Consider the following 19,049-nt stretch of genomic DNA (forward strand, 5'->3'; position numbering starts at 1 on the left):
AGGGCAGGCTAATTATCCACATATATTAATAGTAATAAGGTGGCAATGCAGGGCAAACAAGACTGCCATGCCCGCACACGTCCCACACAGCCCACACAAAAGTGGTTCAAATTCACTACTGTAAGAACCAGCAACACAGATAAAGCAGGGTGGGTTTCGAACAACAGGACTGTCACCAGCCAGCAGCAGCCCCAACACTGGGCAAGACAGTGAAAAGGCCAATGTCAAGGGGAGCACCTGTCAAGAGTGGGAAAAAAGGTCAGTAAGGCCAGCGCCTGCATCCGTACATTAATATACCATGGGAGGAAAAGCAATATGCCCTATTCACCATGGAAAGATGTTCAACAGGTTCAACGTGAGACCATAAGAAAGAGAGCCAAACGGCAACAACGATGCATTTTAAGGAAACATGTAAACAATCCTATATAGATACACAACCCATGGTGATAGGCGACTGTAAATAACACACCTGCCAACGATAGTGCCACTGACACCCAAATAAACTGGTGGGAATCGCAGCCTAACCCTAGATATGAAGACACCATCCAGAGCAGCCATGGACGGGAGTGACAGTGAGTGGGGAGCTGCCTGCTCAGATGTGTCGCAGGAGTGCAATAACATATATATGGGCACAGATACTCAGTCTGACAAAGTAAGCGCGGACAACAGGCCACTCGCCGAAGGCGCTGCTGGGCGAATGGGCAGCAGAGTTGCGCAGGCGTTTATAGAGGAGTTTTTCTAAAGTCCACTTTGGGGATAGACTTAGTAAAACTATTGCAATGGTTTATAGATCCCCAACTCTTAGTATCAATCTGTACTACTCATGGAACCTTGGTAGAGTGGTAGAGCAGTCAGGCTTATCATAAGAGGAAGATGTGAGCTATAAGGAAGTACACAGAACCTAGTTAGTAATGATATTCAAAGAAACACTTACACATGCGTGTATATTAAAATATAGATTTATTATATTTACACAACATATGCTTTTAAATACTTCGTACATTAAACCAAATCACATTAGAATACTTGTAGATACTTATAGTTGCATGCAGTTACAATTGTGTCAGCTTTATGACACTAATAACAGTTCTACCGTATTATCGTTAACGCGCACACACAAAGATATAAAGTAATTGTATTTAGTTAGCAAAACCACATAAGATATTGGGCCTCATTTAGAGTCTGCCGGTCTGGAAACAACGGTGGCAGTAAATCAGCCGCCACCGTTGTTTCCGGACTGGCTGATTCCGAGCACTGCAGGCGGGAGGTGTCACTCCCGCCAGGTCTGACACCTGGCCGGAGTAACGCCACCCGCCTGCAGGCGGAAATGGTAACGCTGGCTCTGTCATAGACAGAACCAGTGTTTCCATTGTCCCCATCACCATGGAGTCCAATCGGACTCCATGGGAATGGGGATTTACGGAATTCCACCTCCGGAATTACCGGGTAACCAGGGTTGTAATGCCCCGGTGATTCCAGCAATCATGGAGGCGGAATGGTATTTCGGGTCCAGCAGCAGCTAGCTGGTTTTTCCGGCATGGCTACTGCCGGGCTCGTAATGAGGCCCATGGTCTTTTTGGAAGGAAACCAGTTGATTAGGTAGATACTAGAAGAGCTTACATTTCTAGAGGCGGTTTCGTCGCACAGCAAGGCGTTTAAAGTCCAAAATGCAACCCTAGCTAAAAGGCAGTTTGGAGAGGCTAAAAGTCTGTAAAGCAGCGGAACAACGAAAACTCCTATGGATATTTTCTAGGCTTAAAGATGGAAGAGTATCAAACCGACGTTGGAGACCCTGTTAAAGGATTGGCTAAAGAGTCACAAGCAACAGCTTGGGTTGGAGGTAAGGGGGAGGCACCCTAGACGCCTCTATGTGCACTCCTAGCGACTTTTCGGATTAAGGTAAGCAATACCTTTCCGCCACAGTACCTTAGGCTTGAAGAACTGTTTGTGGCTGGATTCTCCACGATGTGGCAGTGCTGGGCCCAGCCTCTGGATTCCTTAGTCTAGTGACGAAAGACAGGACAATGGACGGGACCTCTCAGCAGCAGTCTCGAGGGAGGACTTCTGGCACAGATTCCATCAGCTTCTCTGGTTAGTCTGAGGTTTTGACGCCTTTTCTGCAGCACAAACAAAGGACACAATTTGCTCGGTCAATCTTTTCCGATACCTGGTTGTTAGGCAGAATTGCATGCAGTACCCTCTAGGACCACCACACACAGTTAGGACTACAGGTGTAAGCAAGACCAACCTTTGGTATAAGTGTGTACCACACAGTTTGTTGATAGCGAGCTAAGCAGCCAGGCTAATCTCAAGAGTGAATGTGAACAGTACAAGTGGTTACACAAAGGACTTTCAATCACAGTGGTTCAAGTAGACACTTATATTCAAGGTTTCTTGGTAAAACACTTATTAATTTATTTGCACATTCATTTATAAACATTTCACTAGAAGAAGGCAACTTAATATTATAAACAAATGCACTTCAATAAAAAACTATAAGCTTTTGAGGCAGTTTGTGCTCCCCTGAAATAGGAGCAAAACGGCAGTTCAATTACTTAGCAGTAAGCAAAAAGGACAAAAGTAAGTTGAATAAATTATATGTACTTTCTAGGCAGTGCAAATAGTTTCGTTCGCCAGATTAGTTGAATTCAAGTCAATAGGGCCAGGCCAAAGTCAATGGGCTAGTGTTCTGGATAGTAAAGAGCAGTTCTGGTATCAAATGGTAAAGTCTTTGCAAAAGTTCTCAGAAGTAGTTTAGGCGAAATAGAATCATTTGTGGGGTCACAAGCGGATTAGGCCTGTAAGTTGGGAAAGTTTTACAAACTTTCTCCGTGAGAGTGGCGTTCTCTCAATCGGGTTGCACAGTACCTTTGTATGAAGAAAACAAGTGTTGCTGAAGTCGTGATTCCTGGCAGTTCCTGCAGATCTCGCTGTTCCTTTAGCCTCAGTCTTGGGGACAAGAGGGAGGACATCGGGGGATTCCTGCACTGCACGGGATCGTCGAAGAAAGCAAACAAAATGTAGTCACTTCAGTTCCAGTAGCTGTAGATTCAAGAACACAAACTGGTGTCCCTCTCCCTGGTTAATCCTAACCAGCCTTGAGAATGGTATCCAGGTGTGTTATGAGTTCATTGGTCCCACCAACTCAAAGGAAGAAGCCGTCCTTGAAGGAGCTTCTCTGTCGAATGGAGTTTGGCAATTCGGACCTGCAGCAGGGCTTCACCGGGCAAACCAACGGTCCAGGAGTTGCAGCAGCTGTCCTCTTCCAGCTCATCTTCGGTTCTTTCGTTCCAGTGGTCGACTCTGGCTTCCAGTCCACGAAACTCCCCTTTTGAACAGTTTTCTCCCTTTGATTTCAGCCTAGCTGTCACTCACCCAGTCAGCCAGCCAATCACGCCAGAGTGCATTTGGGTCTCCTAGGAGACTAAGCACAGGGAGTTTCAGGCATCTCCCTCACTTCCTGCCCACCCCAGACACTCAGACGCCAAGGGCGGACTTCAGTCCTGAAGCCTGCCAAAGGCACACGAACAAAGGGACCAAACCTGGTTTGGTGCGCAGAGACAAACACTAGAAGGACCTTTCCAAAAAGAAATGGTGAAAAAAGAAGACCGTGACCCGTTTAAACAGAGGGGATTAAGGCGACATGTTTTGATTTTTAGCTACCGGTGTTCGCGGTCAGGAAAAATCATGGTAGTTCATTGTAAAACCACTGCCACCAGCCTTTTCAATAGGAAAGGGTAGCATTTGACTGCTACATTAGTGTTTAGACACAGGGGATATACTATGTAACCCCTCCAGCACTCCATTGTAAGATGGTGTGTGCTGGGTCTATTAATTTGGAAAAGACTAGTAAAGTCAATTTCACCTAACATTCTCTGGGAAATAGTAGTTTATCCCAGATAAGGTATTTAAACCTTTAGAAAGTCCCAAAAGGACAACCCTGTGTCACTGCACTGAGGGTGCTGTGTAACACACATGAAACGCTGCCTATGGAGTTATCTTAAAACTCCAAAGTCAAAGAACACAAATGTAAAACACACATCAAAATACATGAAAGAGTGGGAAAAAAGGCTCACGCGCGTTCCAGGTAAAAAAAATAACAAGTCCTCAAAATCCAGCAAAGTTGCTGGGGGTCGCTAAGGTGCTGGAGAGGCACAACACCTCGAAAGATGGCTCAGATTGGAGTTTGTCTAGGGACTGGTTGTTCCCACCAGTCAAAAGGAAGGGGTCCTCTTCGGAGTTCCTCTATTGCAACTCTGCCCATAAGGAGCTGTGTGCTGCAAAAGTAAAATACAGATGCCTTAAGAGAGATGGAGGAAAGTAGACTCCATAGAAAAAGTAGGACACTGAGGTAGAGCCCATAAAAATGAATGAGTGGAAAAAAGCTCCACTCATTCAGGATATAAAGAAAAAGGTCCAGAGGTGCAGCAAACACTGCTGGGGGGGTCTCACTAGACGGTATGGAGAGGGGATGAAGCATAAAAATGATAAATCTCCCTAACAGTGATATACACCACATTAACAGAAAGATGACCGTGTGCCCTGCCCAGTGAACAACTGAAAGTAAGCAAGCAAGACGGCACTTCATACAAAGGAGCCGACGGCCCGATACAACCAAAAGCGATGGGATTGCGAAAGGGCCAGCCAAGGGACAGGACCATGAATGTAACGTATCCCAAACATGCCCAACCCACCCAATGGAAACAGTTTCCCACAAAAACAACCTGGGTGCGCACAGCAAGAACGTTCTGAAACACACAATAGATGGGTGTCTGTTTCCGTCCAATGTCAAAGAACAGCAAAGGGATAAGCAGCAACGAGACCGTCACAATGCAAAACACAATTAAAGCCATGTGCACGGGACAGAGCATAACTTTCACAATATCAGGACCGGAATGGACTGTCAACCACTGTGAGACGTAGGGCCTGCCAAGTCTCCTTGTAATGCAGAAACATGAGCGGGGCGGCACCCGCATGGAAAGCCTGACCTCAAAGGCCGCCGCACACCGCTAGCCCCAACGCCCCGCAAGGAGCCCGGGAAGAGCCACCATGCTCACCCAGCCCCCGAACCCTGCAGGGAAACCAGTAGCATACCCCACAGCAAAGCCCTCAAAAAGGCGTGAAGGTAATGGTGTAAGTCACAATAGGACACAGATTTGTACATTTTACACAGCATGGGCACCACGGTTACAAGCAAAGACGAGCACCAAGACAAGCATTTTTGGCCCCTAAAGCATCATAGCCAGCTGTCTTAGAAGGGACACCAAAATGGTAGTTTTCTCAGGTCAGTGTAAATCCTTACCCTGGCTCTGATGAAAACGGAATTGTGTGCTAGAGATACTGGGCATGAAGAAGTAAAGCTTATGAAAAAGAAGCAACGACACACCACAAAGCTTAGAGCTCAGAGTGCCTGCCCACAGCACCAATGACCTAGGAAATCCCACATTAAGGTTGGTACTAAAGCATATGCTGGAACTAAACAGATGGCTGACCTATCTCAGTCTTCAGTGGTATTCATTCGAACCAATAAAAGCAAAGGAAGACATAGGGAAACTGAGATAATCGCCATAGACAAAACTGCAGTCTGAATAGGGGTTGGCTAAAACCAGCAATTCTAGTATTAACAAACCGGGATAGTAGTTCAAAATCAAAACCGCAACCACAAGGATGATACCAAATCTTGGTCCTGAGCAGCAAGGGTTCAGCATTATACTGCCGTTACAAGAACAGTGAGCACCAAGTAATTCCCCACTGTTATTTGGTGCACACAAGTGTGCCAAGTAGAATCCATTGGACCAGGTGAAAGTAATCGTGGCCCTGCCTCCTGAATGTAGTCTTTGTGGTTTATGGATGAAAGACTGTAATGGATAGAAGGATCCATTCTGGCACTGTAATATCAGGAAAATGATTGCAGACTGGAGTTGGGTTTGAACTTAAGATCAAGGACGCTAGTAAATCAATATCATGGTGCTTGGGAGCATAAAAGGCTGAGGTCAAGAGCCTCATGAGAATCCTGTGGTAGCAGGATCCTGCCAAATGCAAGGCAGTAATGTGCAATTTAGAGGTCGCTGTGCCACCATTGGCCTTAGTTTAAAGTGATCAATGGTCATTTGTTGGACTCGGAATCTCAATAATTATGGATATAATCCCATTCTAACAGGGATAAATGTAATTTTGAATCATTTGGAACCGATCATATAGTGGTTAAATGGGTGATTTGTTGACCATGTTCGACTTTCCGTGGGCAGCGTGTGGCAGGCCAGAAGGAGGAGACGGACTAGAAGATGTCATTTCCAAGATGTTTTTATTTAAAATAATAAGAAAAGTTCTCACTTTCCCTACACTATGGGTTTCCCTACCTAACAAAACTAACTATGGTGTATGTCGTCAGTTTGTGAAGTCCTAAAGTAAAGTCTGTCCAAAAATGAAACTATCCTGACCCTTCCACTAAGACAAAACAACGTAAGTACAGGAGAATGACTCCCTTCTCCTGGATCAGTTTTCTCAGCTCACTTCTTTTTAATAATGAATCCTCAGATAGTTCTTGGCTATCTTTTGCATCAGTTCGCTCAGTTGATAAAGCAGATTTTGTTAGTCTTTGGGTGTTGCTTTCCCCTTGTGTTGAAAGATCCTTTCATATCGAAATTCCTCTTGTTTGTTTTTGATTCTCGTGGTTTTTCTTAGATGTAAATAAGTCTTTCTCTGGTTGACTCTCACTCTCTGGGTCACTTCCTTTTCCACTAAGCTAATAAGGGTAACCTCAGTATTGATTCTCACTATCTTGGTTATTGACTTTCTCACCCTCTTGGTTATTAGTCTCACTGAGAAGAGTATAATTGCCACAGTAATTCTTCTCACACTTCTTGTTACTGGGAAGAGTATGATTAGCCCAGTATTTATTCTCACATTCCTTGTTATAAGAACGAGTATGATTAGCCAGGTAGTTATTATCGCACTCCTCCTTACGAGGACGAGTAGGATTAGCCTAGTAATTATTCTCACTTTCTTTGTTACTGAGACAAAGTAGGATTAGCGAAGCAGTTATTCTCGCTCACCTTCTTCTTATTGGGACGAGTAGGATTACTTGAATCATCCTATTCGGTTTCGGTACTGTGCCAACTTTGATTATACCAATTATCACCCTCTCTCTCCCTAGGTCTCCCGCTCTCCCCATTACCACCTTTGTATAGGAGCTGCGTCACAGGGTTGGTGTTCTCCTTCCGTTCTTCTCTCATGCTTGTCAGAATGGCTCTGAGAGGTGTTCCCTCTCTTCTCCTGTCTCAGCCACCATGGTTCAGGACGTCACTCCGACTTGCTTTCTGACAAGTTGTATCGGCTCAGAGAGGGGTTTCTCTCTTCTGTCTTCTTGGCCACCACCTCTCACTAGTGTGTCCCTCCTGGGACCAAACTTCACCTCACAGCCTTTTGTTTGGCTGTCCAGGGAATAGTGTTCATCAGGCACCTGTTACTCCATGAGTCTTGTTCGTCTGGATGTCGGCAGTCTCTCCAGCTCACCAGAATCCCTCCTGGAGCTTGTTTGAAACTCCCCGGTCTCGCTCACTGTCAGGCTTTCTCCTTGACTTTGATGGCGTGGTTCTAGGGCTTCCCCAGAATCATTTGGGAGTCCTTCTCCCTTGGGTTTCTTTGTGTCGGGTGTGTCAGTACCTAACAGGTACTTGCTTTCGTTCTGAAACACCCCAATAACAAATTTAGGTAAATGTCTCTTGATGTCTCCCAACAGAATAGGCGTGATTGGGTTGGAAAGGGAGTTCTTATCCCTGTGGGGCGAGTCTCTCCCGCTGAGGTCCTGCTTGCTTCTACCACTAGGGAGGGTATTGCGTAGCGGGCTCACCTCCGTAGCCTCACAAGGAAAGACTCTCCCCTGGGGAGGAGTGACTGATTTGTCACAGCACCTAGAGAAATCAGTTTGTATTGGATGTACCTTCTGTCCTGTAGACAAAGATCTTGTAATTCCCCATCCATTGTGACTCATATAACTTGGAAGAAAATGTGCCAGGCTCACTGATGATGATGCACCTCCTCTGCCTAGTGAGCCTTATTCTATTCCCTGCCGTTTTTTTATTCCATTACAGCATTGGCACTATAAAATGAGTAGTTGCCAAAATGTGAAATGGATTCACCATCTTTCAAATCATGTGATGTTGGTTTGCGTCCTATGTTTCTTCACTGAAAAATATTTTAAACATTACCCCATGCCCCAGCCAAAATGGATTCCTTCAAATTACTTTTTTTTTTAATTCTGAACCATCTACCAACTTTAGATAATATTGTTTCGGCACTCAGTGTCATCTTATTCAAGAAATGTAAACGTTTCCTATTTTTTTGTTTCACTACGGTTGTGAATTCCTTGCTCACACATGGACATGTTCTTGCGACCATATAAATGGTGTTGCCTTTCTGGTAACTCTGATATAAAGAGCTCTGTCTGCTTTGTTTCAAACAGATCACAATGTTCCAGCTTCTTGTTAGTTTTCCTGCACTAATGGGAGCAACCAGCCTTTGCGTGGATCAAATCCTGAATTACAAAAGGTGCTCTTACCATTCCCCACTTTTATTTGTCTAGTCCCCCCCAGTTGATCTTATTAGGTTTTCTGGGCTATCGAATATGTACTGATGCCATCAATATACTGTTTTGGTTTAGGAATGGATCTTTTGGTCAGCATATTCCAGCTAGCCGCCTTTGCGCCATTCAGCCATGGATTAAGTCAGATTGGCAATACCTGAAATGGACAAATGTCAGATTTCTTTATCTGGTCACTCTCACAGTTCATTAATTTAGATGACTTCCAAATTACGAGTATTCTCACAGAAGTCCAAGGTGCTTTTCAGAAGACATAACCTCCCACTGTCCTGGGCCTTTTTTTCCCAACTATGAGGTGAGGTAGCTTGGACTGACTGAGCTTTGAAACTATAATAGAGTCGCCGTCTTGTGTATGATTCTGTCCGACATTGTGCAATTTGCACCGCTCTGGTAATTTGGGTTTAATGCTGGCAGGGCTTTCCTTTCAGCAACTATCACAAACACTAAGTTTGCACAGTATGTTTTGTGACTGCTTGCATGATCCAACTTGAGTTTCCCACAAATATGCTGGACATCTTCCACAGGTAAACCTATTGGATTGCCCATCACAGATAATGCATGTGGCATGCTCATTACTGTAATTTCACCTGCGCTAATGTCATGATAGGCATTGGTTTCCAAAAAGAATGTGCACCCATTACTGATCCAGAGCTTCCCATCCGCAGGTCTCTAGAGAACGCTACTCCACCGTACACCCCGAAGATGGGACGCAGGTAAGAAATATGACTTGTGGATCTTCTGATGAGAGGTTGCATGCAGGTGGGACCTGCCAATGTATGTGCCATTGCTCATTTCCTTAAAGTCTGTTGGAAAGTGGGCACATGCTTATTCACAGAGAAACCGTTTTTAAATGTTTAGTTCATTCTTGGGTTTAGATTTTATTCTACAGCTGCTGTCCAATAACTCTTAAAGCTGGCAACATCTGGCACAACGTTTCCAAGTAGCAAAGAGTAGAGGTTACTACCAATAAAAAGATAAACTTGACAAATGTTCGGAATGCCAACATTACAGTTAAAACACTCCAAATGTAACAGAATGTAAAGGCTGCAAACCTTGAGATGGCCAAGGTTAATGTACAATGATTCGGTCCAAACTAACTGTTTCCATAGTACAAATACAGTGAAACAAATTGCAATCGTACCTTTGACTCGCACATCACTGCTTCTTCACTAGATTTCTTTTAACTGTAGCGTGGGTTTGATCAGTCAGCTCATGCAAGTGTGGGTTGTAAAAGCAGCAAGTTATGGTTACATTTGTAGCGTGACAACCGTTTTATTTGGGAAAAAGTTCAGTTATTGGCCCACAACGTTATTTTTCCTATTTGAATAGGCTTCTGTCAAAGAGATCATTGTGCAGAAGATTTACCTGTTCATGCGCTTTCCACTTTTGAGTTGATCAGCAAGATTCAATGTGGTAGCAAAAATGTGGATGGTGTTACACTGTAGTTATTTTCAGTATATTTAATAAGCAGCAGCAAATATGGAGAAACAATCCACGTCTATTCAAAGGGCTGCATACGCTGGTTTCCTGCAACAACACTGTTAAAGCAGCGGATAATGTTTATTTTGTTACCTGACTGCCAACACGAAAGCACTGTCCCCGAATAGATTCAGATTTTCAGTGACAAAACAATTATGCATGCTTACTAGGCAGTGAGTACAGATGAAAGGCAGAAACTGAAGGTTTATGGACAACTAAGCTGCACATGACCCCTGTAAGAGTCTTTCAAACTGAGTAAAATTTAGGAACACACATATTGGACTAAGGCTTGTAAGTATTAAATGATTATTGTTGTGATATTACAGAGCATGACATAGCTAGGTGTTGGGAAAGAATATCTCTTTTCTGCTTTCCTCCCATAGACCTTTATGGGACAGCCTTTCTTTTTGCTTTGTTTGGACTCTTGACCTGACCGTTTGGATGTAAGTAAGGCCTTTCTCGACCAGAGCAATCACAGAAGACTGTGTCCACAAGGGTTCCAGAAACCTTAGCAGTGGTCTCTGCAGAAATCGGAGTCAGAGGGGGTTGGGGGGTGGGTGTAAGTTAACCTGTCTCCCCCCCAGTCCCATTTTCAATAGGGTTGCATGGATGTAAAGTCCAGTCCATTCTCAAACTACTGCTTCCTGACTTTGGTCGATGGAGGCCTGGTCAGGGATCCCTTCTTAGGCCTATCCTAGTGACTGGGGTTGAGGGATTTTGGGTACACTACACGTCACTATAGGGATAGTATTACAGACATGCCTATGTCCACTTTTCGACTTTCGAAAAACAAGATGAAATACTCTGCAGTGACCACTGGATGTCAGATATGCACAGCATGTGAATCTAAGCAGATACAACCATCAGAAATGTTTTTACGGTAAGTAATGCATGTCATACCTGAACTTTATTTGACTTTTTGATCATAACCATTTGCGTCGCCCAAATCTCTTAATAAACCTACCTATGAAGTGTAAGGAACTGATGACTTTAGGTCACATGGCACCAAACCATCCCAGAGTTTGATTTAAGTTTTAGAGGAGCTATTCAGTGGTTATTCTAAGTGTCTATCCTGAATTCCATGGAACCCACCCCTTACCACAGATTTCAGCCCCATCACCCAGGAGACTGTTGCCTGTAATCGTATGTGGAATGTGGTCGTAGAAGGATCGGAAAAGCTCATTTTAACCATCTCAATGCGAGGAACAAAACTCAAAGTTCTCTATGGGACCTCAAAAACCACATTTCAAGGCCCTAGATTTCTGAGATATTTGCACTGCACTGCGCCAGGGAGAGGCACGAGGTGAGGAGAGCGCACGGAAGGTCCCAGTATGCTGCAGCATGTCATCTCTCGCCTCCCCTTCACGTCTGCTGTGGGGTATGTCAGGCAGCCCCTCAATTACCCATTCTCAGTGCAGTTTACTTCATAGTGCAAAGCACATCGAGCGATAAGCAACTACAGGATCATTGATTTTCAACAGTTGATGTTAATGTTAAAGGATATTTGTACCGCACACTATCCCCACCGGAGTAGCGCTCTGGAAAAAAAAAAGGGAGGAGGGGTGAGTTAGTGGGAATAAGCTGGAAAAGTGCAAGAGAGCAGTGATGTGCTGTTGGCGGCCTCAACCCGGTAATTCCGTTGGCTGAGTTTAGGATGTTACAGTCGCTAGTCGTTGTGTGCTGTTGTGTGAGTCGGTGTGGAATGTTTTGTTGTTGCAGTGTAGTGAAGTGTGGATTGTTGTGTTGTAGGCTTGTGGTTGTGTTGGTTTAGAGTTTGAGAGGTGTACGCAGAGGAGTGAGATTGTTAGTGGATTGGTTAATTGGCATTGCTGTCTCGAAGCAAGGCGCTAAACCTCTCTATTCTCTCCAGGTGGGGTGTGCAAGCATCTCTGCGTCTCCGTCCGGATCTGGGGCCGTCTGACACTCAGTCCCTTTCATACATGGCATCCAATCACATTCCTAACCTTGCCCAAGTTCGGCCTCGGCCACCTATGTGACACCTGTCTGCATGCGGGGCAGGCAGGCGTTTGTGCGTCCTTTCATATCTGGCCCAGAGAGCATTCCCAATCCAGTCGGTGCGCGGAATTGGTCAGTCAAGGCTACTCCATCCATATGTGGCGGCTGGTCGGCATTCATCATATTATTCAGTCACTCATGCAGGCTACCGCTCCCAGCCCCTTCGGAACGTGGCACATGCCAACGCTTGTAATTACGTCCAGGAGCGGCACCTGCCTTCATTCACAACTCCATCTGGTCAATGTCCATGCCAATGTCCACAACTTAGTTCAAGTGTGGCAAGTGCTAACATTCACACAACTCTATACAAGTATGATACCTGGTAGCAATTATGGAGCGGGTGAGGTTGTTGGCTGGAGTTGGCAAGGAACGCTGCTTTCTGTCCTCAGGGGTGTTGCTTGTGTCCCTTCTACTTGGCATCGTCTCTTGTTGTAGTAATAGTTTATTTAGTCGGTTCTGGATGTTGTCAGTTTCATCCTGAATTTTGACATCCTTTTCTTTGTGTTTCCCGTTCGGTTGGTTCGCTTTTTTCAGTTTGAATCTGTGATATTGAAGAGCCAGGTTTTTAGTAATTTTCTGAATTGTAGGTGGTCTTTTATGTTTTTTCTTTCGGGATGTTGTTCCAGGTTTTTGCAGCTAAGTGGGAGAAGGAGGAGCCTCCAAGTTTTTTCTTAAGGTATGGTTTTTGTTCCAGGCGGATTTTGTTGCTTGATCTGAGGAGTCTCATTGGCTTGTAGATTATTTTCTTTTGTAGGAATTCAGCTCCTTGTCCTCTGATTGCCCTGTGTGTTATCCACATTGTTTTGAAGGCGATGCAATGTTTGACTGGGAGCCAATGCAGTGTTTTAGGGCTGGAGTGATGTGATCTCTTCTGCATAGTTTGATGAGCAGTCTGGCTGCTGTATTTTGGATTTGTTGTAGTTTCTTCAGGAGGTATTCTGGTATCCCGAGATAGAGACTGTTTGCTTAGTCGATTCTTGACATGATGAGGGTGACTATTGTGAGTGTTTTGTGGGTGAAGGAGAGGAAAGGTTAAGGTTCTTCTTGCCGTGTGAAGGAGGAAGAAGCATTTCTTGATTATTGCATTTATTTGTTGGTCTAAGATTAGGGTGTTGTCCATCAGGACTCCCAGATTTTTTACTACCTTAGATGGTGGTGGTGCGGTTCCCATTTCCTTTGGCCATGGAATGTAGGTGGTGTTCTCTTGGTTTTTGGATATAATCATGAATTCTGTTTTTCCTGGGTTGATTTTCAAGTTGTTGGCGTTCATCCAGTTAAAGACTTATTTTAGACACTCGATTAGGGTTGAGTGATCGGCTTGAGTGTGTACGATTTTGTAGATGATTCCAGTGTCATCTGCGTAGTTGTAGCATGACGTTGTATTTTTGAAGATTCTGATTACTGGAGTCTGGTAGATGTTGAAGTACAGTGGTGAAGGTGAGGACCCTTGTGGTACTCCACAGTCATTAACTCATGGGGTGGATTTGAAGGGTTTTAGTTATACGGTTTCTGTTCTGTCTGCTAGGAATGATTTAATCCAGAGTTGTGCCATGTCCGTTATGCCTATGTCTTTTAGTCTTTTGGTTAGGGTGTCATGGCTAACTGTGTCAAAGGCTGCGGAGAGGTCGAGCAGAATCAGGGTTCAGGTTGAGTTGGCGTCCGCGTTTGTTTTTAGGTCGTCCCAGATGGATCGTAGTGCTGTTTCTGTTGTTCCTCTTGCGGGTCTGAAACTGACTTGTGCTTGGTCTAGCAAGTGGTTTTTTTCTACGTGTTCTTGGGTTAATTTGTATACATAGGTTTCAAGGAGTTTTGCTGGGTAGGGAATGTTTGAAATCGGCCTGTAGTTGGAGAGGTCTTCTACGTCGCCACTTGTGTTTTTTTTTAAAGCGATTTGATTGAAGGTTTTTGGTACAGTTCCTGTTGCTAGTGAGAGATTTAGGAGGTTTCTGTAATATTGTGCGAGGATTGGTTTGTAGATGTCAGGGGGGCAGGGATCCATGGGTGATGCTGCTTTCTTGCTGTGTTTTACCTGATATTTCAGGAAAGTTTTGGAGTTTGTGCTGTGGCTCTGTGTTAGGTCCGGTTGGTTGAATGTTATGGTTGGTTGGTCTGTTTTGTATGATGAGTCGGATGTCGTTGATTTTGTTCTTGAAGTGGTCTGCCAGGTCATTGCAAAGTTTCTCTGAGGGGGTTGGGGTTTTGTCGCAGCCTGTTGGGTTTCTCATTTCTTTAATGATGTTTAATGTTTCTTTTTGTGTGTTGGTGGCATTGGTGATTGTCATCATAATGCCATCTCTTTGCCTTTTTGTATTTCCTTCTTGTATGCGCGGATTTGTTTCTGGAACAGTATTTTTGTGTCTGGGTTGTATTCTTTCCTCCATTCCAGCTCCATCTTCTTATTGTCCTTTTTCTTGGTGCTTAGTAGTGTGGTAAACCATTTTGCCATTGCCCTTTTTTTTGATGGGGTCAAAGGATTTTCCGGGGCGATCTTTTCAATTGTATCAGCAATCCATTTGTGAAGTAGCTCCGCTTTCCCGTCTAGGTCAGCCAGCTCTAGTTCTGTAGTTGAGGGTTTGGTCATCTCCAGTTGTTCGAATAGGTTGCTTGCTTTGACGGTTTTCCAGTTTCTTTTTGTGGTGGGTGTGAGTTTGGGGTGCTGGATGCAGACTTGGGTTGGTAGTCTGATCACGAATGGGATAATGAGATGTTCGCTCCACAGTATTTGTATCGGTGGTGCTGTGGTGATGAGTTTTTGCTTGGCGAAGATTGCGTTGAGGGTGTGACTTGCCAAGTGTGTTGCACCTTTGACCAGCTGTCATAGTTTCATGATTGTAAGTTGTCCAATCAGTGAGTTTTGGGAGTTGGCTTGACTTTCCTCAAACCAGATGTTGAAGTCCCCTAGGATAATTAGATGTTCGTGCTTGATGGCTATGTTAGTGATGGCTTCTATGAAGTTATCGACGAAGGTTGCATCGTATGTCGGTGGTCTGTACAACAGGATCAAGGGGATGTTGGTTTTTGTGTTCGCTGATAGGTGTATGACCATGGTTTCGCAGTTGATGGTGAGAGGTTCATCTGTATGAGTTCAGGTGTCCTTTAAATGCTATTGCTAGGCCACCTCCTTTTTTTATTTTTCCTGTTTACTTGAAGGCATTTGAAGTTGGTTGGGAGGCAGCTTTGGAGTGTGATTTTGTAGTTGTCGTCCAGCCATGTTTCTGTGATGAATATGATGTCAATGCTGCTGTCAAAGATCTCTGAGTGTTTTGACATGGATCTTGCGTTTATTAGATTGCAGTGGAGTTTAGAAGTGTAGTTTGATTTGGGCTTTATTGTTGGGGTTGTCTTCTGATCGGTGTTGAGGTTTCCTTTCAGAACGATTTCTAGTTGAGGTGTTGGTGCAGGTGCGTCTGTGTCGTCAAAGTTCTTCTAGGTTCAGTTTTGGGTTTTTGTTTTAATCAGGTTCTTCTTCCAAGGATTGTGTGTGTTGAGTGAAAGTTCCTCTCGTTTTGGTGATGTAAGGTGTTATTGTGTCGACTGTGTTTTTGTTATCCTAGTGTTGTCCGTTCTTCTGCGTGGTTGTGTTTGGTTGTCTGCTGTTGCTGATTCTCACGTTGTGTTGGTTCATTCTCGTGACTGGTTGTTTGCGAGGTATGGAGTTAAGTAGAGTGATTTGTCTCTTCTCTCAGCGTTGATTCGATTGTCATTCCTGTCTGTGGGAGCGTATTCTGCAGTTGTGAGTCTTTGCTGCTGTTCCGCTGTGTTTGTTCTTTCTGCGCTTTTTCTTTCCCTCAGTACAGGTTGTTTGCGCAGCATTTTGAGCTTGAGAGTTGTTTTTGTCTTTTTGTTTGTTGATGCCGGGTTGATTTTTACTTTGGTCCGGCTGTCTTGTGGTGTAGTAGTGGGTATCCAGTCAATTGGTCGACAGCAAGCTGGTCGACTGCAATTTGGTCGACACCATTTGGTCGAATGCCAAATGGTCGAATTTTTTTTTTTTTTTATATATTTGTGGGTTTTCGTGTGGGGAAAAAAAAAAGAAAAAAAAGGGGGTTGGGGGGGGGGGGTGGACCCCCCATAAAAAACCAAAAAAAGGGTTAAAAAAAAAAAAAAATTCGACCAAATGGTGTCGACCAGTTGTCCTGTCGACCAAATGTTTTCAACCAATTGACTGGTAACCGTAGTAGTGGTGTAGGGAATTGTCCGATACAGGTATGGGCTCTGTAAGTGGTCTTGTCAGCTGGTATTGCCGACCTGTTCAGTCGCTGTCTTGAGTAAGGTAGTGTCACGACCCTCGCCCAAAACCCCCTCTGGCAAACCCATTGGCGAGGTGGAGTCAGGACTTGGGCCTCTAGAACCTGGCATCATTTTCCAAAACCCTCTTGGGGCCACACCATGAAAAACATGTGCTTGGGAACTACTTAATGTGTTATCAGCCAACATGGAGGCTTCCAAATAGCTTGATTCTAAAGAACCAAGCTATGCGGTCTAGTGTTTTGGGTGTGGCAGCCTAGGGACTACTTTACCTGGACTATTTTGTTGGGGCTATTTAAACCACACCCGAGCAAGACATGCTTCGCGTTACTTTGTAGCTTGCAACGTGACGCTCACCGTGTCCAGCTATTCCCTCGACCCTCGGAGAAGCAGAACCTGCAAGGAGACAAAAGGAACATTATTAGCAGCAGCATCTTACCTGCAGTCTTCATCTTTAGCCACTCGCAGCTACTGAGAACAGCTTCCTCGAATCTGCATGCCTCCCGGACAGAATGACCTGAAAGAGGAAGATGGAGGCAACATTAAAGGAGAGTTCCGGGACTTTTTTTTTATTGTCCCTACGGTTCGGCCATGTGTTTTTAAGCATAACTCGGTAGATCGTAGAAAACTTTCCTATGGACCTTACCCGACTTTTCGTCCATTAACGCACTCGAAATCAGCCGCCATTTTCTGATAATCCTATCATTTCCCCCCCATCGCCCTGGCTCACCTGCTTTTGCGGCACTAAATCAAATCCCCCGCCCCTGAAACAGACTTTATCAAAACATTCATATTCCCCGCCTCTATCCGTGACGTGACTGTGCTGCGTAGGCAAACGCGCCCAGGCGTCTTCTACGCGACTCCACACAGAACCCGGAAATCAACACAGATCAGCTCACAACACAGCGCGCCACAATTCGGAATATGAAACTGTACTTTTAAATCAAACCGCAAGATTGTAAATTTGGTAAAGTACATTTATTTGACATCAAATGTTTAGAGAATATTCAGCGATTTTCATTTTTATTTGCTCACGTTCCAAAAAGTTAGTTTTGAGGCACGCGATGTTCCTTTGCTGTACACAGGGTCTTAGATCATCTCACAATACAGCGCCACAATTCGGAATATGAAACTGTGGTTTAAAAGCAAACTGCAAGATTGTACATTTGGCAAAGTACATTTATTGGACATCAAATGTTTAGAGAATATTCAGCGATTTGCATTTTTCTTTGCTCTCGATCCAAAATAGTTCGTCTTGAGGCAAGCGATGTTCGTGTGCAGTACACAGGGTGTTGGTTTACGATAAAATAAGCTCTTCGGTCGCACTGATAATCGCATGGCTGTTCCAACAACGAGGCACTAGGCCACCACAACGGTCTGTATGTTGCATCTAGCCGTTAGTACCGCGTAAGGGCATACTTGTACTTGGCGATCGTCCCATAAAATGGTCAGGGTGGTAACGTTGTTCACGCGGAGAAGCAACTGGCGGTTGAAAAACCCATCCGCCGGTGTCTGGTACTCGTGACACACACAATAATGAGTGATGTACCTGTTTTAAAAACATAAAAAATGAAATTAGTCTCAGCATCAGATCTTTATTAAAATTATTCATTTTATATATTAGGTCGGGAAATTATTTCATAGCTAGGACAGTGCAACTGGGTATTATACGTCATTTCCAGTAACCCACCCCCTCTCCTCCGCCTTTTTCACAGCCGCCTGAGCGCCAGTGGACCACTTCGTCACTGATATGATATAATATGGCATTTGCAACGCGCCTATACACAAGTGTTTCAAGGCGTGGCGAGGCAGGGAGGGGGGGGGAACAAGGAGAAGACAGACAACGATCCTACTAGGCCAGGTGTCATTCAGATCGCGCAAGTGCAGGGGTAGGGGGAAGGTAAAAGTGCAAGGGGAAGGGGAGGGGGGAAGTGGAGTACAAGGTAAGTAGCATAAAATAATAAATACATAGGGCCAGCTGGTGGCGAGTGCAAGGTAAGTGCAGAACAAGTGCTGGGAAGGGGGGGGCTGTAGGATACTGAGACAGTCCCCCAGTGCAGGGGTTGACAGGGAGGCAGTGCAGGTGGAGAGTGGAAGGGCCCAGGACTGAGGTCGCAGACAGTGGACCAGTTGTAGCAGGGGAGAGGGAGAGAGAAAGCAGAAGCAAAGAGTAAGGTTTTGAGGTGCTTCCGTAAAAGGAGATTGTTCTCCTCAAGATAGTGCGCGGTACAAAACAATATGCCACATTGAACGAACAAGTACAACTTAACCCGTCTTTAAAGCTGCTGTATAGTAATTAAATTGCGGTATAAACTCATCTAAAGAGTTACTTACATTATATTTGCATTTTCCATTGTGTCTGTGCGTAGGGCAGCCCTGAAATACCACTCCTTCTATGCCGACGTTATTTCTTCTAATGAACGAACATTAAATGGCTATCGTTTCTGAAATTTTATTCATTATCGTTTCTTACGTTATTGCACCACACCCCCAAAAAGAAGTCTTTCGGGATGGTCCCGGCCTGTCAAAGTCAAATAACAATAGAACCTTATACTGAGTCGTGGGCCATTCCGGCACCCGAGCAAAAAATCAAAGCAGCTGACCTTCACTTTGAATGAGCACACATTCCTAGTTAGCTACATTCAGTGTAAGGCCATCTCACAGGACTTGAAATTTACACTCCATCTTTGCATTTTGTATGCGT

General features: G+C 44.6%; 1 protein-coding gene across 3 annotated transcripts in view; it reads left to right on the forward strand.

Annotated features, from left to right (window-relative positions):
• The window catches only part of ARHGEF11 (Rho guanine nucleotide exchange factor 11), a 1,841,770-nt gene that overhangs the window by 1,195,936 nt on the left and 626,785 nt on the right, over positions 1-19,049 (forward strand). For all 3 annotated transcript variants that reach the window (XM_069604553.1, XM_069604546.1, XM_069604551.1), the window contains one exon: positions 9,268-9,315. In XM_069604553.1, the coding sequence (XP_069460654.1) occupies positions 9,268-9,315 (48 nt within the window). The remainder of the gene's footprint in view (positions 1-9,267; positions 9,316-19,049) is intronic.

The sequence above is a fragment of the Ambystoma mexicanum genome, chromosome 1p (assembly GCF_040938575.1).
Source record: "Ambystoma mexicanum isolate Mex_15411 chromosome 1p, UKY_AmexF1_1, whole genome shotgun sequence".
Taxonomy (NCBI): Eukaryota; Metazoa; Chordata; class Amphibia; order Caudata; family Ambystomatidae; genus Ambystoma; species Ambystoma mexicanum.